Source organism: Myotis daubentonii, chromosome 9 (assembly GCF_963259705.1).
Source record: "Myotis daubentonii chromosome 9, mMyoDau2.1, whole genome shotgun sequence".
NCBI classification, from domain to species: Eukaryota; Metazoa; Chordata; class Mammalia; order Chiroptera; family Vespertilionidae; genus Myotis; species Myotis daubentonii.
In genome coordinates this window covers 39,417,964-39,442,161 of record NC_081848.1, presented here as the reverse complement: position 1 = coordinate 39,442,161, position 24,198 = coordinate 39,417,964, and the positions used below count along the sequence as shown (strand labels likewise).

General features: G+C 38.2%; 1 protein-coding gene across 3 annotated transcripts in view; it reads left to right on the top strand.

Moving 5' to 3' along the window:
* Positions 1 to 21,363, top strand: part of ACER3 (alkaline ceramidase 3) — a 94,429-nt gene extending 73,066 nt beyond the window's left edge. For all 3 annotated transcript variants that reach the window (XM_059708381.1, XM_059708380.1, XM_059708379.1), the window contains 5 exons: positions 4,346 to 4,404; positions 6,841 to 6,942; positions 8,360 to 8,464; positions 13,153 to 13,198; positions 13,692 to 21,363. In XM_059708381.1, the coding sequence (XP_059564364.1) occupies positions 4,346 to 4,404; positions 6,841 to 6,942; positions 8,360 to 8,464; positions 13,153 to 13,198; positions 13,692 to 13,745 (366 nt within the window). In that variant the 3' untranslated portion in view covers positions 13,746 to 21,363. The remainder of the gene's footprint in view (positions 1 to 4,345; positions 4,405 to 6,840; positions 6,943 to 8,359; positions 8,465 to 13,152; positions 13,199 to 13,691) is intronic.
* Positions 21,364 to 24,198: the final 2,835 nt, after the last annotated feature.

Genomic DNA, 24,198 nt, shown 5'->3' with positions numbered 1-24,198 from the left:
AGTAGGACATCCTCTGAGGGCACCCAGACTGCAAAAGAGCGCAGGCCAGGCTGAGGGACCCACCCACCCCCACCCCCACCCCCAGTGCACGAATGTTGTGCACCAGGCCTCTAGTATTCATATATCTCATGCTGTAATTTCCACATGTTTTTCCAGTAATAAATATTTTCTTCTCTGTGTAGAGTGGTAATGTTTGCTGATCGGAAGGGAGACAGAATGAAAGCTTATAGCTATGGCTTATATCCTAGGCTTAGAGATTAAAAATTAGGCTGGAAAAAATAAAATAAAATAAAATAAAAATCAGGATGGAGAACTGAAGAAGTAGGGGAATGCTAGTATGAAGTGGCTAAACAACCTGAAGTAGAATACATTCATTCATTCAACAGATGTCCACTTCCACAGTGTACCTTCTCAGTACCAAATTCTGAGCTGGAAGTTGTAATTAAAGAGGCAAAAAACTAAGACTTTAAGATTTAGCCTTACTGGTTTGGCTCAGTGGATAGAGTATCCGCTTGTGGACTGAAGGGTACCAGGTTCGATTCCGATGAAGGGCACATGCTGGGTTGTGGGCTCGATCCCTAGTAGGAGGTGTGCAGAAGGCAGCCGATCAATGACTTTCTCTCATCATTGATATTTCTATCGCCCCCCCTCTCTGAAATCAATAAAAATACATTTCAAAAAAAGACTTTAAGATCTAAAGTTAGACAGATTTGGATTCCAATCTAGTCTCTCCACTTACTAGCTATATACCTTGGACAAGTTACTTAACTTCTTTGAGCTTTTTAAGTGCCAAGTGCTGTACTAGTCACAAGAGATATATTAATAAATGAAATAAAGAGGTCCCTGCTCTTAAGGAGTTTATTATGCCGCCTAAAATTGGTATAGTAATCTCCTAAAGTGGTCTGAGGATTAAATGAGATAATGCATATAAAAAACCCTTAGCACATTGCAAGCACTCAGTAAGCATTAAGTAATATTATTATACCAAGGCAAATAAGATATGGCTGCTGGTCTTAAGGAAAATAGACTTGTAAAAAAATATTTGTAACATATATGTCTTATAAGGGCATGTACCTGGGTTGCAGGATTCCCTTTCCAGTTGATGTGTCATTCTCTCTTACCCTCCCTTCCTTCCACTCTCTCTGAAAATCAATGGAAAGAAATATCCTTGGTGAGGATTAACAAACAAACAAAAGTGCTTCTACTGCATGTAGCTAAATTATTATTTACTCCAGTATTAAAAAACAGGTTAGGGAAAATGACCCACTATTGTAAAGCTTTTTTTAAAAAGCCCTCTGCCTCAGATATCTAATCTAGAATATCCTGTGCTGATCTGTTAAGTAATTATAGTCAAAACTATCTGTAATTATGGCTTAAAAACATCTATGCCTATTTATTTTCTGGGTATCATTCATAAAAGAAAACTTTCCTAAGATTTGAGTTTGGAGTATTGTTTCTGTTCTTTCATTTAACTGTTGATGTGTTTGGTTTTTTGTGTTTGTTTTTTGTTTTTTTAAGATAAAGCTCTGCTTTTATTAAAACAACATTTACAAATAATTCATGTGGCTTCTGTGTCTCTCTCTCACTGCTCCCAACTCAGAGGCCGCATTATTTTTTTGTTGATTTCACTAGAGGCCCGGTGCACGAAATTCGTGCACGGGGGGGGGGGGAGGGCGGGGGGAGGGGTCCCTCAGTCCGGCCTGCAACAACACCAGCATCCCTCACCCGGCCTCTGGCCAGAGGCCCCTCCCCTCCCTCCACGAGCCCTCCCTCCACGTGGCCAGGGCACAGACGCTGGGCTCGTGTTGCCAGGGTGACGCCGCCAGCGTCCCGCCCCAACCACTATTGGCGCCACCATCCTTGTCGCAGAGTGATGGTTAATTTACATATTACTCTTTTATTAGGTAGGATAGGGGAAGGAAGAGGAAGAGAGAGATGGAAACATCAATGACAAGAGAGAATCACTGATCGGCTATCTCCTTCACACACCACCCCTTACTAGGGATCCAGCCCGCATCCCAGTGAATGTGCCCTGACTGGGAATCAAACTGAGACCTCCTGGTTCATAGGTTGACCCTCAACCACTGAGTCATGCTGGCTGAGTTGTTTTGGAATTTTTAAGTAGAAAATTGTTTTGGAGTTTGTGACAAGATTTACAATAACTTTCAAGATCTTAAAAATAATGGAAAAGGAGGGAAAAGCAACGTTGTCCAATCTAAAGGAGCTTTGGCTTGAGAGTTTGGAATCTTGATTTCTTACCACTTTGATTTCTTGCCGCTTTATTATCCACGGGCAAATTTCTGACGTGCCTATTCTTCAATTTTTTTTATCTGTAAAATGTTCAGAAAAGTATTACTTCACAAGGATAATATAAAATAATTAATATGTTAAAGCATAAGGCAATAAACAATACAGTGTGATACTAAAAGTACATATCTACACTAATAAAAGAGAAACATGCAAATTGGTGTCACTCCACTACGCCCACCAGCCAATCAGTGACTATGCAAATTAACCCAACAAATATGGCGGTTAATTTGCATACACAGGCATGGAGCAAAGACTGAAGCCTCCAGCCGGACTGAAGACTGAAGAGGCTTGGCTTCTCTGCTGCAGCCGCAGTGGAGAAGCCACGCCTCGCTGCCGCCGCAGCAGAGAAGCCAAACTTTGCTGCGGCCGCAGCAGAGAAGCCAAGCTTTACTGCAGCCGGACCAAAGACCTGGGTCCTGGGTGCCAGAGGAAAACTGGTGCCAGCAGCCAGGGGAAGGAAGGCCTATTGTGCGAATCTTCGTGCAACGGGCTTCTAGTTGAGATATAAGATGACATGCATAAAATTTTGCCTGTAATAATCACAGAAAGCTTCTGAAAGGAGATATTTGAGTTGGGCCTAGAGCAGCCGTGGGCAAACTACGGCCCGCGGGCCAGATCCGGCCTGTTTGAAATGAATAAAACTAAAAAAAAAAAGACCGTACCCTTTTATGTAATGATGTTTACTTTGAATTTATATTAGTTCACACAAACACTCCATCCATGCTTTTGTTCTGGCCCTCCGGTCCAGTTTAAGAACCCATTGTGGCCCTCAAGTCAAAAAGTTTGCCCACCCCTGGCCTAGAGAGATAAATAGTGACATACTATTAGAGAGAAGGAGCTAATAAACATTTTAAAAGGATCTGCCATAACCAGAATGATTGTCTTGCTAGTCAGATTAGCTTCCCAGAGAGAAAATCCTGATACCAGTTCTACTTTACTGTATTAAAAATAAGGTGATCCAAACATCTCCAAAAGAGAGTCAAATGCTTTTATTTAATTTGATAGCCTTGCAAAGTGTAAATCACATAGCCACCACATTCAGTATATTCACCAATATATCTTAAATAAGGAAATAAGTAAAAAATGTCTATGAGAATAGATTAAGAGAACATTTAAGAAGTTAGTTAACCCTCTTTAAGCAGCTAATTAACAAATCAGTACTTGATTATCACAGTGAGATCTCATCTAATGTCTCAGAGAGTACTATTACCTAAACTCTTCTTGCCAAAGTGGATGTCTCCCATGGATTGGTTCTAGACAGGAACTTAGGCAGATTTATTTAAATTTTATTATATTCCACTTATACCACTTAATTACAGATTAGAGATGTGAAGAAACTACTGTGTAACTCACTTAGAAAAGAAGCAAAAGAAGCTGACATTTTTTAATATCTCTTATGTACTAAGAATTGTGTATCTTTTATAAAGTTTATATGGACTGACTTACCTATTATCATAAAAATATCAACAAACTGTATAGACATTATCATCTTCATTTTGTAGGCGAGATAGCAGAGTTAGAAAGTTTATGTAATCTGACCAATTTTTTAAATATGTTCTTATTGATTTTAGAGAGAGAGAATGCAAGGGGGAGAGAGAGAAAAACTGATGTGAGAGAAATGTCAATCGACTGCCTCCTGTGCGCCTCCTACTGGAGATTCAGCCTGCAACCTGGGAAATAGAATCAGTTGCTGAAAGTGAAGCTAAAGAGAAGGGAAGGATCTAGGGAGTATGAGGCAAAATTATAGTATCTGTTCAGGTTTCGGCAGATATTTAAAATTTCATATAACATAAGAATTAAAATGGACACAGAACTTGTGATGCTGGTTATTCACAAACAGGCTCGTAAGTTTTCCTCAAAGCTTAGCATGACTCTTAAATATATAATTACATATTCTTAAAAATTCTGTTCTTTAAAATGTAATGAAAGATAATAAATGTTTACATTTAATTGGGAGGACTACTTTTGTAGGCAAAATATACTTTCTTTGCCAAAGAATAATGATTTTAGTAACATGTTTTCCTTTCTTATTTAGGTCATGTATGGAATGTTGGTCTTCACATTAGTACTTCGATCAATTTATATTGTTACATGGTAAGTAGTTTGTATCATCTCACTATGATTAGAGTATATTCAGGCAATAAATCTATAGCCTAAATTGAAATAATACATAAAACCCAATTCCAACAGGGTTATTCATTGAAAACTATATAACCCAACATTCATTATGGTATAATTACAAGGAATACTAGTTCTTTAAGCAAGTTGTTAATAGGCACCATGTGAAGACAAGAGTTTCAAAATTAAAGAAATTTGAGGAAAGCTATATATGATGATCACCTTTTGTTTATAATGTACAAGTATATTAAAGCCTTTTAAAAATTCTAGAGTAAAAAATGAGAAACTGATTCTGATATTTACATAGGAAGGCAAAGGATCTAGAATAGCCAAAACATTTTTGAAAAGAACAGTAAAGTTAGAGGACTTATACTACTTGTTTTGCTCTGTGCCACACTAAGACATTGTGGTATTACTGGTAAGAATGAAATATAAATCAATGGAACATCCAAAAATAGACCCATTCTGAAATAGACCTATGTATCCTTACTGACCTGATTTTAAATAAGCATCTATGGTAATTATGTGAGGAAAAGGTAATCTTTTCAAATTGTGCTGAACAGTTTGATAGTCTTATTTTAAAAATTAACTTAAACTCACACCGTTACAAAAATTTACTAGAAGTAAATCAAATTCCTAAATGTAAAAGTTAAAATTAAAACACTTCTAGAAGAAAATAGAGCAGAAGTTTTTCAGGCTTGCTTAAGCAAAGAGTTATTAAATAGGACACAAAAAGTGTAAACTATAATGAAAATATTGATAAATTTAACTTCATTAAAATAACAAACTTTTGTTCTTCAAAAGACACTGTTAAGAAAATTAAGGGCAAGTCAGAGTTGGAGAAAGTATATGCAAAATATATATCCAAAAAAAGATTTACATTTAGGATATATAAAGAACTCTTACAACGCAATAATAAGGCAAACAACAATTTTTTAAATGGGCAAAGATTCAACAAACTATCAAAGAAGTTAGATGGATGGCAGATGCACATGTGAAAGGATGCTCAATGACATTAGCCATTAAAGAAATGCAAATTAAAACCACCATGAGATACCACTGTACTAGTACACCTGCTAGAACAACTAAAAAGACTGATGTCATATCAAGTGTTGGTGAGGATATAGAACAAACACTCATACACTGCTGATGGGAATGTAAAATCACTTGGGAAAACAGTCACTTAGGAAAGCAGTTTAGTGGAGTCCTAGAAAGTTTAGCATTCACCTGCCATTCCTATCCTTGCTTTGTACCCAAGAGAAATGGAAGCGTCTGTCCATAAAAAGACTTACTTATGATTGGTAGTAGCTGCTTTGTTAAGGCAAAGAAAACTGAAAACACAAATGGCCACCAATATTTGGACTGATAAACAAAACGTGGTATATATAGTGGAATACTACTTAGGAATAAAAGGAACTGAAGTATTGATACACATAACTACATGGAAGAATTTCAAAATAGTTATGCCAAGTGGAAAAAGCACATACAATAAAGCAGATATGCTCTATTATTCCATTTATACGACATTATAAAAAATGCAGACTCAGCTTTTAGAGGTGATGGATATATTTATTATTTTGAGTGTGTTGTTGGTTTCATGGATACATATGAATATATTCATCAAATGTACACTTTAAATATATGCATTTTAATGTACGTCAATAAAACCTCATTGCAGCTATAAAATATACATATAAGCTGCTATTTTGAGTAATTCACCAAGCTTCAGTGTTTTTTGTTGTTGTTGTTTTTTTAATATATTTTATTGATTTTTTACAGAGAGGAAGGGAGAGAGATAGAGAGTTAGAAACATCGATGAGAGAGAAACATCGATCAGCTGCCTCCTGCACATCCCCCACTGGGGATGTGCCCGCAACCCAGGTACATGCCCTTGACCGGAATTGAACCTGGGACCTTTCAGTCTACAGGCCGATGCTCTATCCACTGAGCCAAACCGGTTTCGGCGCTTCAGTTTTTTTATTGGTGAAGTAAAAAGAATAATGCCTGCTTCATAGGGTTTATTTGAAGATTTAATTTGTGCGTACGTGTGTGTGTGTTTCTGTGTGTGTGTGTAGTGTGTATCTAATTTAGTATAGTGCCTGACACAGAGCAGGTGATTCAATGTTAATTATGTTCCACCACTCCCCTTGCACTTCCATGGGACTGATAGAGTTACTGGGGGCTTTTACATTATCTTCTTGATACACCGTACCTAGCCAAGTGTTAGAAGCACATTCTCTCTCAGTACCTTTTAATGGCTAAATGTAATAGGCAAATGTATTAGATAATTTAATAGATAGGTTTGCTTTTAATACTAACAAAAACCTTTCCTTCTCATGAAAGTGATTACTTGAAGCTCTGATCATGACATGACGCAGCAAAATTTCATTGTGCTTTTTAATTTTTCCACAGGGTTTATCCATGGCTTAGAGGACTGGGTTATACATCTTTGGGCGTATTTTTATTGGGATTTTTATTATGGAACGTAGATAACATCTTTTGTGATTCACTGAGGTAAGATACATTTTCAGTCTCTGAGGTCAATGGGTACATTATTATTTTGCCTATTTTTGCACATTTGAAATTCCTCATAATAAAAAGTTAAATAAATAAATGTAGACTTTAATGTACAGAAGCAAACAAGTAATACACCTTGCTTTGAAAACTAAGATCTAATTGAGTAGTTCTGAATCAGTAATACCCTTCAGAAACCCAATTAGAGCTGGTAATTGTCTCAAAATTAGATGGTAATTGTCTCAAAAATTCATAGGATATCTAGAAAAATAATTTGATGTTTCATGTTTATTTTTTCCCTCTAATAAATGAGAATATTAATATATCTAATCAAAAGATCTAGAATTTTAGCCCGACCAGCAAGGCTCAGTGGTTGAGCATAGACCTATGAACCAGAAGGTCACAGTTTGATTCCGTTCGATTCTCGGTCAAGGCACATGCCCCGGTTGTGGGGAGGGGGGATTGTAGGGGGCATGCAGGAGGCAGCCGATCAATGATTTTCTCTCATCATTGATGTTTTTTCTCTCTCTCTCTCTCTCTCTCTCTCCTTCTCCTTTCCTCTTTGAAATCAATAAAAATATATATTTTTTTTAAAAAAGATCTAGAATTTTAGACTTGTCTATGCCACTCACTAGCAGAGTGACTTGGGCAATTCAATTAATATCTCTGATGGAAGGAGACTTAACTTGGGGTGTGAACACATAATACAATATAGATGATATATGATAGAATTGTATACTGGAAACCTATATAATTTTATTAACCAATGTCACCCCAATAAATTCAATAAAAAGGGAGGAAATCTCTTTGAATTTTAGTTTCCTAATCTGTAAAGCAAAGCTAATAATAGCTACCTCAGAGACTTACTATGAAGTGAAATAATAGATACCAAAGGACTTTATAGACTGTGTGGTACACTTCTAAGGTAATGGCTGTATGCAGGACATAGGAAAAGCATGTATCTAGTTGTTTAAGTGCATGCTAGGTAGACCTGTGTTTCCCAAAGTATGCTCCGAGAAACATTTGTCCTATAAGGTATTAATAAGATAATACCTAAATAAAGGGTTCCAGGGGTAGGTTAGCTGAAAAAAAATGAAGGTGAACTCTGTAAGTTAGGGTAGGACTTTTCAAAGTTTTGAATCTGTTAATATGCATCATAGATCTCTAAGAGAACAATAAACTATGTACTATTTCCCGCTTTTGTTTTGACCACAGTCATTTCTTCAGAACTTTTGCAAGGAATACTATTCCTGAAAATACACTTTGCAAAATAGTATGGCAAACTGCAGCAGACTTGAGGAAATTAAGTAACTGCCATTTTTGAGAATGGCATTTCAAAATGCTCTAAAACTGTCAGCATTAGTTGCTAAATATTTTAAAAAATTAACATGGTGATTTTCCCCCCCTCTCCTCACAGGAACTTTCGAAAGAAGGTACCACCTATCGTAGGTGTTACCACACAATTTCATGCGTGGTGGCATATTTTAACTGGCCTTGGTTCTTATCTTCACATCCTTTTCAGGTAGGAAATAGACTTTTAAAACCTAGTTTTGGAGTTTTTTTTCTGTATTCTTTAAATATGATGGTGTATATATAAAATGTTGGAGACAGAATCAGGAACTTTTGTTCCAGCTTTGCCTCTCCCACTGGGTGGGTGACCTTAAGCAAATCCCTTCCCTTCTAAAGCTCAGTTTTCTCATCCTTCAAGTAAGCCAGTTGTATTAACTAACCTCGGATGCATGATTTACATTTTAATGCAAGTAGGATATAAACTTTTTTTAGTACTAGTAGTATATAAATATTTCAATTTCTTATTGATCAGCATTAAAAAATAAACTTTGAAAGAAAAGCACCCAGATCCCTTGAGTAGGGGACTGGAAAAGTGAGTACCTGAAGTCCCCTGCTTAAATAAATTGGTTGCCACTTTGCTTTCCCTGCTCTCCTAATAAAGAGTCTATCGGAGGTCAGCCGTTAACAACAACAATGGGATCAGAATTCTCTCTGATCACCCTATCCAAATAACTTCCATATCACTCTCTGTCCCCTTATCAGGTTGTGTTTATAACCTTTAAAGTATTTATAACCAGTTACACGTTTATTTAATTATTTACCTCCCCCAACTAGATTGTTAATTCTTTGAGAGCAGCTGGGACTTTATCTTATTCACTGCAACTCTCCTAAATGGATAGAATGATGCCTGTCACATAGTAAGCACCCAGTATATATTAGTTGATTTAATTAATGATTATGTATATATTGGTCTCTTTACCAGGGGATCAGGCTATGTTTAATTTCAAATTCTTCTCAAGAATTGAGAGAGCTGAAATATTTGTAGGCAGGGGAAGAAATTTTTTCTTTAAACCAATGTGAAAATTTACTTAAGTGAAACTTTTAGAATACCTCTTCAAAATAACATTTGCATTTCACCTATCTGGAGGTCAGCTTGTTTAGGTAACCTGAATTATCTAAAATTTAACTACCTGAGAATTATATATTTAAAAAAAAGACTTCGGAGTAGCTAAATAGGAACATTGAATTCATGCTGTGAAGAGCTTAATCATGGAAGAGCTCTTTAAACTCTGTCTCCAAGTATGTTTATTTTACTTTTTGCAACTTCTTACTGCATTGGTTATTTGGATTCTTCGTCCATAGCACATGGGAAATATCTAATTTAAAAGGGAAGGGATATGGAAGAAAATGCTTGGGGAAATTGATGTGATAGAAAAGGAAAAACAAGAATAACTATAAAGTGAACCCAATAATTAAAAAGCTAGCACCTTAACACTGCACAAGAAATCCCAAGGTGGTTCATTTGGTTGGGCATTGTCCCATGCACCAAAAGGTTATGGGTTTAATTCCAAACCAGGGTACCTACCTAGGTTGCATTCTCTTCATCTCTCTCTGTCTCTCTCTCTCTGTCTCTCTCTCTCTGTCTCTCAAAATCAATAAACATATCCTTGGGTAAGGATTTTTTAAAAATTTTTAAAAGAGACCTGTAAAAATATCACATATTAGAATTATCAGTGATTATAAAAATAATGCAGTTTCTATGCTTGAAGAAATAAATCCAACTTAAAAATAAGTTCAAGGAAAAAGAAACTTTTTCAAACAAATTTTTAAAGAACCAAATAGAATCTCTAGAAATGAAAACTATAGTAACCAAAATGCTAAACTTACTGTACAGAACTAATAACAGATTAAACTCAATTGAAGAAAGAATTAGTAAAGTGGAAAACAGATCAGGAAAAAAATTACTTAAATCCAGCAGAGACAAAAAATATGGAATTGAGGTTAAGAGAAATGGAAGATGAAGTGAGAGGGTCTAACATATGTTTAATTGGAGTTCCAGGGGAAAAAAGTAGGGAGGGGGAGCAGCATATTTCAGTTACTAATGTTACACAACAACCCCAAACTTACCAGTTTAAAATAAACCAGTGTATTTTGCTCACAATTGTCTTGAATTTGGGTCTTGAACTGGGAAGGGCTCAGTTAGGCAGTCCTCACGTGGAGTCTCTCATAGGGTTGGTGTCAGATGTCAGTTCAGGCTGCAGATATCTGAAGGCTCCCGCTGGAATAGAAGTACAAGAGGGCTCACTTATATGGGGTGTCATTTGATATTGGCTGTTACCTTGGAGCTGTGGCTATAAACTAAAGCTGCCCTCATTGGCGGGAGACTTCATCCTCAGTGTAATCAGCCTTCATACCTGGCAGAAGACTTCTCCCAGAGGGAACATCTCAAGAGAACCAGACAAAAGTAGCAGGGCCTTTCATAACCTAGTCTCAGAGTTCATATGGTCTCATTTCCACCTTACTCTGCTGGTCAAAGTCACAGATTTAAATAGGAGGGACATAGATCCTATCTCTTGAGGGGAGGAGTATTGAAGAATTTTGGGTCTCCAAACTCAAGTCTGAAGAGGAGACACTTCTCAGCTGGTGCTGGTTTCTGAGCTCAGAGGAGAGACCCCAGGCTGGGCCCCAGGCCTCTGAAGAAGGGACTGCTGCTACAAAGTCCTGCTGCCACAGTGAGGAAGTGTTGTTGGGATGCTGTTCACAGGAACCACAAGTCAACAGCCACTCATCAAAAATAAAACAGGATGGAAGAAGTCCCTTCTTTCTCCTCTGGCTTTGCAATCTCTCTTGAATGCCCTCTTTAAGCAGAGCCTATGAGGGAACAATTGTCAATGCAGAAGTACGGTTTGTAGTCTCAGCTCCTGAATCACAAACAGAATATAGAAGGGTGGATTTGGAGCTGAGGTATAATAACTTAATAAGTGATATAGCTGGTAAGATTCAACAAGAAGAAAAGAGGAAAACCATAAATAACCAGTATCAGGAGTATAAAAGGAAACATCATTACAGATGCTGCAAATATGAGAAGATAAGATTTTTTAACAACTTAATGTAATAGGTACTTTTGTTTATGGTTTAAATTTTCCATAATAAAAAGTTTGAATTTCAAGCTCAGAACCTCATCTGGGCTAGGCACTTGATATATATTACCTCCTTTAATCCTATGACAGTGCTATAAGACACGTATTATTTTATACTTGAGGAAAGACAAGCTCAGAAAAGTCAAGTACTTCACACATGATCTTAGTGTCATTGCCTGGATTTGATTCCAGAGTTTTTCTGTCTCCACAAAACAACCCAGGAAACCTTGGAAAACATCTAATTTAACTTCTTCATTTGATGGTGAAGCAAACTGAGGCAGCAAGGTCATTTGCTCAAGGTCAAGGTCACTGGCCAGCTAGAATATAATATATTGGCTAACGGTTAGAGTTAGAACCTGAATTCAAGTCCTACTTCTAGCATTTACTAGCTGTGGCACATTGAAAGGAATATTTGACCTTTCTGAGATCATTTCTCATATGCCGAACAGGAATAATAATGCCCACCTAGTAGGATGTTTAAGGATGAAATGTGTAGAAAGCTCTGGGTCCAGTGCTTGCCCCACTTGTGTAGCTACTTAAAAGTTGGCAGTGGTGAGGTAAGAGCAGGGGTTGGAATCCAGGGCTTCTCTGCCTCAGTCCAGGACTCTTTCCTAAAGAAAAGGAAAAAGGTGGCAGCTTTCTTTTAGAGATTAGTATCCGAAACGCTGTCAGAGGGGTTATATTTTAAGACAGTAGAGTATTCTTCATAATATTTGATGTTCCTCTTTACAGTTCTGGCTTGGGGTACAGTGACACTATGGCCACATTAAATTTCACAAATTCAACTATACATGCTTTTTCACCTTCTCTTCCCTTGTTGAAAAGATAAAATTTTTCATACTATAAAATTATGGCTTGCATATGCACACATGATAGTCTGTATATTATTGTTGAAATACATTTAAATAGTGTACTATACAAAAAACTATGTATGCTGTATGTTATGGAAAGTTTAATGAAATTTTAGGGGTAAATTTAACTTTACCTTTGCTGTATGTACTGATTTTAGACTCTGATATCTTCAGAGGTGACTCATTTTAAAGGATACTATGAAAAGGGCTCCATTGCCTTCCTGTTTATTTTATACCTGTATTGGAAACCTGTAGAGCTGATATAACTATTTTCAAAATATTATAAGAATACTCTTCGTTAGCCCTGGCCAGTTTGCTCAGTGGTTAGCATGTCGACCTGCCCACCAAAGGGTCTCGGGTTTGATTCCCAGTCAAGGGCAAGCCCTGGTTGGGGTGGGTGCAGGAGGCAACCAATCAATGTGTCTCCCTTACATCAATGTCTCTCTCTCTCTCTCTTTCTCTCTCTCTCTCTCTCTCTCTCTCTCTCTCTCTCTCTCTCTCTCTCTCCCTTCCCTCCATCCCTTCCACTCTCTCTAAAATCAATGGGAAAAATATCCTCAGGTAAGAATGAACAAAACACCAAAAAATGAATACTCTACTTTAACACTTACTACCATATATCTTCAAAGATGACACTGGCAATTGTGATATGAATCCTATAAAGCATGAATGAAATGCTTCCTATTAAACTGCAAACATTCTACAGTCACAGTCTGAGAGCTGATCATTTCTCTGTTTCCCCTAGCATCTTGCCAAGTGCTCTGCACAGAGTAGGTGCTCAAAAAAATGGTTTCTAAGAGAACAAAAGATATACCAAAGTTGCTTGTTCTTTATATATACATAGGCACTATGGTTAAATTTGTCAGTATGCCAGTTTGCATGGATTAAAAATCAGTCTGAAGAGCTTTCTCCCTCCCCTTTTCTTTCAGTATATATACAAGAACACTTTACCTGCGATATAGGCCAAAAGTGAAGGTAAGTCTACTTCATAGCGTGAGTGTGTTGGGAGAGGGGGGATATTGAGAAGATGGGATGGAGGAAGTGGGTGGGATGGAGAGGTCATGGAGTGAGTACAGGTTTTGGAACCAGATGCTCTCCCACTTACTGCTCTGTGACCTTGGGCAAGATTCTTCCCTTTAAAAGACTTAGTTCTTCAACAATAAAATGGACCTGTTAATAGCTACATTGCAAAGTTGTTTTAAGGATCTGAGATGATTTTAATGCCCAGCTCCATGCTTGACAAAGTAGATGTTTAATACATTTAAATACATTAAATGGACATAGTTTCTGAGATCTGTTGCAAGCCTGGAAAAAGTATGCTGTGCTCAGGTACTACTACCAGGACAATAACGAGCAAACCTACCAAGCACTGCAGTCATAGCCCACGGGTTCTTTCTCATTTTTCAGGGATGATATATATGGAACACTTTTATCTTCTTTCATTTTGTTCCAACTTGTTTCCAAACAGTTTCTCTTCGGAATCTGGCCAGTGATCCTGTTTGAGCCTCTCAGAAAGCACTGATGAATTATTCCACCAAGAAAACAAAAAAGCACCTACCTTAGGCCCAGCCAAACGAATAAGGAAATCCTTAACGATCTACATGTTCAAATATATCAGGACTGTCACAGCAAACAAGTGGCTTTCTGACTAACACTGTCCGCCACACAGAGAGTGAGGAATGGGGCTTGTTGGATGTTTAGCTTATGTCATTATCTCATTTGTCCTCCTCCTCACCCTAAGATGTTTAAAAAGAAACATACACGATATATCTATATATACTTGAATGCCAGAAAAATTGGGATTTTCATAACAGGTTAACAGTTTGTGCTTATAACAGGAAATTTACCATTTCCTCTTTTTTGACAGGGGTTGCATGTGAACTATACTTTTCTTAATATTTGGTTAAATAATGAAAACAGCTAGACTGGCAAACCCCATGTCCAGATGGCCAGCTATAAGCCAGCCCTTACCTGTGTCAGCCTTGATTGATACTTTTGTCAAAGTAGCCTCATGGATGGTTTTCCAGGGTTCAAAAAAGGAAGAAAAAGAGCTATCAGTGGGATTCTGGTAGTTTTTCACTGCTGCCTCTGGGCTACTCAGAGTGTGTCATGAGCAAGCTCAGACCTGCCATTGGGTTATCACATCCCAGCTCTGGCTTGTCTGTGTTTAGCCACAGTCAGTCTGAGTAGGAGGGTCATCTTGCAACCTTTATGAAGGCTCTGAGGACACCTATCCAATGTTGTATCCCCAGACGGTTAAAGGTGGTTGTTCAGTTTCCTTTGATCTTTGCAGATCTTTAAGTTTGTTACTGTTTTTATGGCTAGGAAAACATGATTGGTGGTCTGGTCTACCCATATTCCATCCTCCTAGCATAATTTATGTGAAGTTACCAGTGAATGTCATTATACTCTGACTTTTTAGATTATGCAATATTTTCCAGTTTTCAGAGAGGCCATGGTTACGCCCAGAGAAATGTGTTGGGTTACCTAGAGCCAAACGACCAGGATCCTATTTACATAAAGCTTATTAGAATACCTGCTCCTTCATTTCAGGTTTGAGAACAGCTCTAACTTACTTGAACTTGTAACAGAACTCCCTAAAGTTAAAGTGCTGAAAAACAGCAGTGAAATCTCATTGTAAAGCAGCCAGTTCTAATTTGGATTCGAATTATAACAAATTGTATCTCTTTTCACAAACATAACACCTGTCTGGATTTTAAAATTCTATTTGATTCCCTTTATTCATATATCACCATATTTGTAGCCTATACCATTTAGCATTTTTATGACTTCTTGCTTATTCATTATTATAAAATCCAGAGTGTTTTTACCACATGGTTTCATTATGCCAGATGAAATCCTGAGCTACAGCTTCAAAAGGAAACATTTTCTTATGCAAAGGTATTAGCCACTTCTGTCATTTTCCCAGTATTCAGTAAGTAGCCTTAGTACAAATTTAAAACCAATGCAAATTTTATCCTTTTTCTTCACCTACTGGCCTTAGTTTTAGTCCAAATGCTATCGTCCTTATCATGCCATTAGGCAGATGATTACACCTACTTTTATGACCCTCTCGCTAGAAAAACACTTGCCAAAACATAAATGTAACACAACTGTGGTCGTGCCTTAGGAAAACATGAAACTAAACAGTTCCAGCACACAGCCCATAAGACTGTTATTTCTTTTCCCACAAGATTCTGACTTCTGGCTACATTTCGTGTGCAGCTACCTAGGCTGTCAGCCATCTTACATTTTTTAATGACTTCCATTTGTTCCACACCATTGCCTTTTGTACTTTTCCTTCAAGATATACTTCTGCATAAAGAATCTATATAGAAACAGAGGCACATCCTTAATGATGATGCTGCTAAACACTGGGAGATGGAGGTGCTGCAGTATTAAAGTCAGATTAAGGTTATCGGGAGCACACCCTGAGAGGGGCCCTTCAGAGCAGTTTGTTGAATGAGCATTTCAACCATCAGTTGTTGACTAAAGTTGTCCAGCACCTCACTGGAGAAGCACACCAGTGGGTGACTTGTGACATTATGGCCAATTTTTCAAAGACCTTTGTTTCTGTTGTGAAGACAGCTGTGAAATATTTCACATGTGTTTAGCAAAAGGGGACTAAATCCAGTCTCTTTCATTTTCCAAGTTACTTTTTGCCCCACGTGGCTCTCTTTTTAACAGCCTAAGTATTAGCATACCCAAGGCATTGTATCTGTGCCACAGATAGTATTTGGAAATACTGCTGACCTTCAGGATATTTGCTAAATCGTCTTTATGTCAATGGCTTTTTTCCTTCTAGGATTCTGGGTGGGCATTACAAGGTTGGCTTACTACCCTGCTCCCTTCCCTTTATTTTCTTAGAAGACTTCTTGTTAACTAGAGTGTACAAAAAGCAACAAAACAAACCTGTTTCCTACTGAGCAAATAATGGTTTGTTTGCATATCACCTGATGCAAAAGGTGCTCATCTGTGAGCCCTACAGCACATTATATTTTAGAAAACAATATTTTATGGATGTGAAAGAGGCAGTTTGCTTGCACATTTTAATATTTTTCTTATGCTGCCATTTTCACTTCAGAAAATTGAAAGCAATTAGACTTTTTTTTTTTTTTTAAGGGAAAACTAGGTGAAAGGTGGTTGTGTTCATCAGATTGGTCATTCTGCCTACTCCTCCCCACCTTGGTACTTTCATGAAACATTGCCACCACCTGAAGTGATCTCTTTAATCTTTGTGATATTATATAAATTATTCATTAACAGGAAAAACACTTGTGTGAATAATCTACAAATGAAGACCCCAAACAGTGGTATTTGGTTTAGCAGAATTCTATAAAAAAAACCTGCCTGCAAAATTTCCAGGACTGTTAATCTGGCCTTTCCCTACACTAAAAGGTTTTTCTCAGTAATACTAAGAAGAGGTGTGAATCAATGAAAATCAAAAGACCCAAATTTCAGGTATACAGTACATGAAAGTCTTTAAATGCCTGCAGGAACGAAGTTCTATTTTAATGCAAACACCTTCTGAATTTAGCCAGTGCCCCTAAAAGTGTCTAATGATTTACTTTAAGGTTTTCTTGTGAGTTTTATGGGTTCCATATTACTTTGCTCTTGAAAAAAAATTACTGGTTGCTAAGTGTGCAGTTTTAGCTCTCAATTCCACATTTACATGACTGAAGAAACTCCTTTAACCCATGGATTATGATGTGCTACTGGATAAACATTTGTGTAAAACTGAAGTTTCAAGGAGAACCAGTTATATTGGAATTTGCAGCTATATGGCGATTTGCAGATCTACCTCTGTCTTACATCTTACATCGTATCAGTGCCATAATATAATTAGTTTGATCACTTTGTCTTGTTTTTTGTTTTTGTTTTTGTTTTTAGTGTCTAAAATTACAGCTTGTTCACTATGCTGTAAACATTTGGAAATAATGACCACAATTTGGCTAAAAGTACTTAAGCCCATGGGGTGGGGGAAGGGGAGGAGTTATAAAATGGAGAAGAAGAAAGAAAAAAAGAATGGTTATGAACTATCTAACTGGAAAAATTCAATGCTGCTTTTTAAATTGTTACACTTTCTTCAAGAAGGAAACGTTAATTTTAATGTTTAACTGTGGTTGCTGGATGGGAATAAGTTGCCAGTAGTGCTGAGGTTATGTGAGCAGGCCACTGGTCTCAGTTCCTCCTGCTGGAGAGGGGAAAGGCAGGCTCTTGTTCACATACCTACAGGGGAGTTAAGAGAAAAATGTGACTCCAGGCAGAATTTGGGACTTAATAGGGAAAGGGGAGGGGGAGAGACGACACTTACAGGAAAACAAATAACTTTTAGGAAAGATAATGGGCCCTTAGGAGAATAGATGGAGTCAAAATAGTTTTGTGGCAATGTCTGTTCAGGTGTGGTACGAAATGAGAGGATTTATGACAGTTGAGTTCTTTTGGAAGGTTCTAGTTATAGTCAGATGAAGGAACATCAGAAAAAAGGACTTCTTCCTACATCTACTGATTCCCAAATGCCTTCAGCTCAAAATAATTCCTATGCCATAGTGGTGTAGTCTGCACCCCTTCTCTTCCCGTCTAAAACCTCCCAAGAAGTTTAACAGACCAGAAGCTGAGTTGGTGGCTGTGGAGCAATCTGTGTTAGAGGTTGGGAGGTTAGAGATCTGCAAAGGAAAAGACATAGATTTACAGAGAAACAAAAGGAAAAACAAAAATTAGTAGGTGGAGCAGATTGTAAACTCAGTTTTTGAGTCCAGAGGGGCAGCCCAAAGGATTTCTTGATGTTGGTCTTGAAGTGTCTTTAGATGGTGGGGTAACATGGCAGTGGCAGTCTCACATGGTCATTTCCTGGAGCTCACAGAACCATGTCCTGGTGCACGTCCTGAGTGGTGTGGACCTTTGCAGTCATAAATCCTTCAAAGTTATAGCAAGTCGTCCAGCTTCAGCTTGCAGGGCTTCCGGAAAAAGGCAATTTTAGTTGTTAGTAATGCCAAGTCAAGAAGAAAATTAGAAATGTTAATTACTGACAAAATACACAAGATGGTAAGATCCAGATCACAAACAGGTGAAAACAACTCAAAGAGAATGAACAGGGCTAGATTCTAGCGTTCCACTGAAACACAATTTCTCTCTATGATCACCCTCATTTTTATCAGAGATAATCAGGGTAAGACTGTTTTTGTTTGCAAAACAAGTCTAGTCTCACCAAACTTGGCCTGTTTGTTTATTTAAGTGCAACAAGAATAATAATTGATGAAATAAGCCTTTTAAAGTTTGTTTTGCTGGAATTTTTATTGGGAATCTCAGATTGGAATTTTTAAAGCCTCAAGACTAGGAAGCCAAGCCAAGAACTCACCATCACACTTCACATGTAAATACCTGCAGATTTAGATTAATTCCTCCTTCTCAGGGTCCCCAAAATATTCTGAGCTTCCTGGGCCGGCCATGAAGTGGCCTTCCTTACTCACTTGTAAGGGTGGGGGCCCTATAAGGGTGCCAGGCCAGTTTTCTAGGAGAGCTTTGAAAGCAACCTTAGTTCCTTAAAACTAGTTATAGCCTCTTCTCTGCACATCTTCTCAAATATGATATTCTAGTCAAAGCCTTGGCAATATCACCAGTGTTTCCAATTGTGTCCTGTTACAAAGAGAATCAGTTCTTACTAAACATATTCAAATAACTATATTGCCATAAAAATAAGAATATTCAATAAAAGTTTCCAAATTTTGGAGGGAATCAGATAAGGAGAAAAAAATAAATGTTTCATTTTTGTTTACAAAGATATAATCTAAATTCTGTAAGTTAAGGTAGCTTAAGAGTAAAGGGGTTCCTTAAATCTGGAAAATAGGACATTAAAGAACCAGCAGCACTCCCAGCAAAAGTCATAGAAGAAATAATAAGTATTCTTTGTTAGTCTACTCAATCTCATGTGATAAGTCCAGGTCTTTCTTAACGTAGGGTTAGCAGATTTATGAACCCATGAGCTTCTCCATTAGTTCTAGAAATCATTATTCAGGCTAGCAGTGTGATCTCAAAGTTACACGAGCAGTGACATCAGAAGCCTGTACCCCAGCGTACCTGCTATAGTCTCTGAACTTGTTTTGTTGAAGTTGAAGCCTATAGCTGATTATAACTTTTCAGAAAAATATCAGAGTAAAATAATATCTGTGAATGACAAAAGGTTTAAAATGACCATAGTTAAAGATCTGATGAGAGTTCATTATAACATAGACAAGAAAAGGTTTTTTTTTTAAATTTAATTTTATTGATTTCAGAGAGAGGAAGGGAGAGAGAGTTAGAAACATCAATGATGAGAGAGAATCATTGATTGGCTGATTCCTGCATGCCCCCTACTGGGGATCAAGCCTGCAACCCAGGCATGTGCCCTGACCAGGAACTGAACTTTGACCTCTTGGTTCATGGGTCGTTGCTCAACCACTGAGCCACGCTGGCCTGGCTTGACCAAGAAATTTGGTTGTTTCCGTGACATTCAGCATTTTAAGATAACTGGGGTCATGACTGATCACATTATGCCAGGCTATGTCATGGACAGCTATGACAATGAAAAGGTTCTAGAAATTTCATACAATTTCTGAACAACTTATATTAATAATATATACCCATACAAATATAGGCTAAGGAAGGTTAAGCATCACTTCTTATTTGACAGTGCTTGCTATGTAATTTAACATATCAAATAAACCTAATTAGTTTAGCATTGCTCTTTTTACACATAAAAGAACAGATTTTTGGAGATTTTTCAGGGACTCTCTGGGAAATCTCAGAAGTCAAAAATGACTCATTTAGAATTTGATTTGGGGAAGTTGTCAAAAGATTTGAACTCTAAATAAGGTCACAGGTCACTGTGAAACAATGCTTTATTACTGTAACCAAAATGACAATAATTATAGTTTCTTATTAGGAACAGACCAACAGACCAAAAGCAACTTTGTTCTTTTAATCGAGAATTTCAACTTCTAGTTTTGCATCCATACACTATTGAGCTCATTTAAATAAATAAAAAATATGTAAATGCATTCAATCTTAGCCAGCCTGACCACATGAATAAGATATTCTCCACTCTCTCCACCCCTTCGGCCCCCTTCCCCACCTTACAGCCCCTTTACCACTTTGTGTAGCCATCCGAGTCTTTGTCTTCAATGCCCCCTTTCTCATCTGGAGCGACCTTTAAACAGCCTCTAAGCAGCTACTTTGGGACAAAATCACTCTCCTTTTTTCTTTAACAAAAGCATGTCTTTCATTCCTTTCAGACCTTTCAAGATTGCTGCCCCTCTTTATTGTTTCTAGTATTTTAATTTACTTACATTGAGTAGAATTCTTAACCCTTAGTAACCTTAATTTCCAGCAAAAACGAAGACATAGACAATTGTAAACTGGCACAGATCAGCACTCTGAGTAGACCAGTACATTTATTAATACACCACTTCAGTTTCTTTATAGCGTTAGTGGCCAAACTTCTTTTCTGGCTAAGAAAAAGCTCAAGGCCAAGACTCAAATATAAGCAAAAGTTTATTTAGAAAGTCACAGAGGTAGAAGAAGTGAGCCATCTGCCCTGCATGGTTCAGGAAACAAGTTATAGAAGCAAAAGAAGGGCCCTTAGAGCTTGAGAAAAAGAAAGGCAGAGAAAATGCGCCTGGAGGAAAAAGAGGGAGAAAGGCTAGGGTGTGCACCAGAGCCGCGGACCACCAGTGGTCTATGAGGTCTGAAAGGTTGGCGACTGCTGCTCCAGAGAGAGGGAGCCCCCTGGGGAAAGAACGGGGTGGGGAAGGCCAGGGCGCGCTCAGGAGAGAGAAAGAGCGTGCACTGGGTCCTCTGTCCTGAGGGCTTTCATCTGCTTTGGACCGTAAACTTTCACTTTGGGGAATGAAACCGTGACATCATTGCCGGAAAAGTGGATAACGTAAGGGGTAACAGGTTTCACAAACAAGCTTTTATCTAGTAGGCAGTCAGAGCAGCTAAGGAGAAGGCAGGTCACTAAAGAATTTAAACAGAATTTCTGCTGTTGGTGCACACAGCCATTTGGAGAAGCAATACTGACTTCCATTCTAATACACTTCAAATATCTAGTATTTTTTCACAAGACCTTCAAAGTACTACCTGTTTTGATTGGTAACTGGTGTGGGAAATTATCACAGGAGTATCTCCTACTAGAGAAACCCTAAAACCTGACTCAAGAAATTCAATTACAGGCACGTGAGTGACCTACAATCGCCCCACTCTGGTTAGCTCAGCAGCTAGCAATATTCCAATACCACCCACAGATCACAGTTTGCTCTGCTCGTGGTTCCTTTCAACCCTCATTAGCAAGACCTCATTGCTTTAAAGAGCACAATAAACTAGATTCAGTCATTGGTAATTCAAATAGTCACAGAGTTGTCATAAAGCTTCTCAAACTCCTGGCGTGTCAGATCTGCAGGTCATCACTTTTAAACGGAGTTTGCAGAGGTAACGCTAAGGTTGTGGCAGGGCACATTTATTACAGAAGTCTTTAAGCACATATATGAGTCCCTACAGATACTCATTCTGAGATCATCTGCACCTAAAAGAAAATGATTTACAAAATGTTGTATGATATCGAATGGCTGTAGATCAGGGGTAGGCAAAACTGCAACTCTGCCCTAGTTGGTTTGGCTCAGTGGATTGAGCGTCAGCCTGCAGACTGAAAGGTCCTGGGTTCGATTCCAGTCAAGGGCACATGACTGGGTTGTGGACTCAATCCCCAGAAGGGGGCGTGCAGGAGGCAGCTGATAAATGGTTCTCCCTCATCATTGATGCTTTCCCTCTCCTTTCCTCTCTGAAATCATTAAAAATATATTTAAAAACAAACAAACAAACAAAAACACAAAAATAAACACTACAGCCCAAAGCCAAAGCCAGGTTGTATGGGCTGCAAAGTAAGAATGGCTTTTCATGGTAACAGTGCAAAGAGAAAAGACCTGCGAAGCCTCCAAGTTTCCCGCTCTGGCTCCGGGAGACCAACCAATGAGCCCCGTCGTGGAAGCCCCGCAGCCCTTCTGACTGCCTTCTCTGCAAGGTGATTCAGTGTGCGTTTGTCAGAAATATTTTATACATGTAAGACACCTCTCACTTCTTTGTTGAGTGTAATGATAAGATTTGTGTTTAAATATTTACACTATAAAATTATTTCTTCCTATCAGCTTTTCTAGAATGGCAGCAGTTTGCTGCAAAGTGCCTGAACCTTTGAAAAAATTATGATTTTGTGTTTATTATAAAGGGAATTCTGTTCCATACTATAAAGTCCAAAAATAGTAGTTTCATTCATCTTTTGAGTTGACTTCCAGAAGGTTGAGATCTTTAGATCATCTTTTTTTTCATGCCATATAAAATGAGTCATATTGCAAAGGAACTAATAAGCTATATCGTAGTCATGTACACTTTTTTTTCAGAAGGAAAAGTTCAAAGTCCTTTCCACAATTAGTCCTTGTTTCTTTTTTATTCCTCTTTGTAGCGCTAAATTGTTTAACACCAATTAATACATGAGACTATTTTAAGAAATAGATATTATCAATTTCTGTTTAATGTACTGATTGGGCATTGTTTACTGTCAAGCATTACCAAACTTAATATTTCTAAGTCATTTATCAATGTGACCAACTGATAAACTATTCAAGTTAATACATGGTTTCCTAGTTTCATTTTGGTGTAGTCTGCTAGCAATTATTTAATAAACATAGGTTGTACTGAATCTCTGTAAGAAACTAACCGTTTTCAGGTGATCTTGGATCTGCTTATTCACTTTTTCCATTTGATTTGCCAATCCACAATTTTTCTAGAAGATAGTGGAATTATGTATATTTATCTAATCTGCTATAATCTAGGCTATATTTTGGCATTAAATTACCCTTCTATGTGTGACAGTATAAGTGATACTGTTTCGAATAAAACTTCTGATAATGTTTTGTCCCTGGTTTATATGTAATATATCTATACATTTCTATAAAGGCAGGGCCACCATGGTTAGTTGCAGTTTGTGTACTGCACAAAGGCACTCTGTTGGGGGCGGGAGGTCATGGAGGCTGAAATCTAGCCTCTGCTCAGCTGGTCGAGGTAAGCGCCTTGGTAGGGTTATATCACAGGACACGACTTATTCCAGTTTCCAAGGGAAGGGGCCATACAGGCCAGCAGTGGTCCTGTGCATGGGAAAGGATGTTTAGTCATTATGCTAGGATTTTTTGTCATTCGTCTTAAACTATTCAGGGGTACCTGTGGACCCCATGCCTGGGGAATTTACAAGGTTAACAACAGAAAGAAGAAGAATGTGCAAGAGATGGATATGACCTGCAAAGCCTCAGAGGTTCACTCTCTGGTCCTGGGAGTTTGCCTCCCTTCTTTAGACCTTCAGCACACGAACTTCATAGTGGAAATGTGGTGGCTTTCCTGCAGCGGGCACCGGAGGCGTGGGTGTGGTTCATTCCCAGGTCTGGAGCAGTCAGAAGTCCAGGTGAGAAACTGCCGGTGGTTCTTGTCTGACGCATTGTCCCAGGAGAAAGGCACTGTGTGTGCAATAGAAGCTTCCATTCACTGTTTGCCCGCAATGTGAAATCTGTAGGTCCAAGAGGGAGCAGAGGGAGCTTGGGCAGGTTCCTGCGGAGAAGCCGAATTAAAACAAAAGGACGGGTGGTTCATTGAGTCTATTGGCAAGAGACAATCTGGGGTAGAAGGCAAGAGATAAAATCAGACAAGAATAAAAAGATCTCCAGTTCAGAGTATCTAAAGTCCGGAGGAGTTGTCCCAGTTAGAGAGGGTTATTGCAGTGCTGCTGTGAAAGGACTGTAGTCTTGGGATGGGAGGAAAGATGTCATTGAGCAAATCAATGTACATCTAGAGAATTTTCACTTTGCAAGAGCCGAGAGAATGATTATTTGCCAGTGCAAAGCTGTGTCTTTCAAGCTGTGGCCCAGGGTTCTTGGAGCTGCAACCTTAAGACCTGTCCC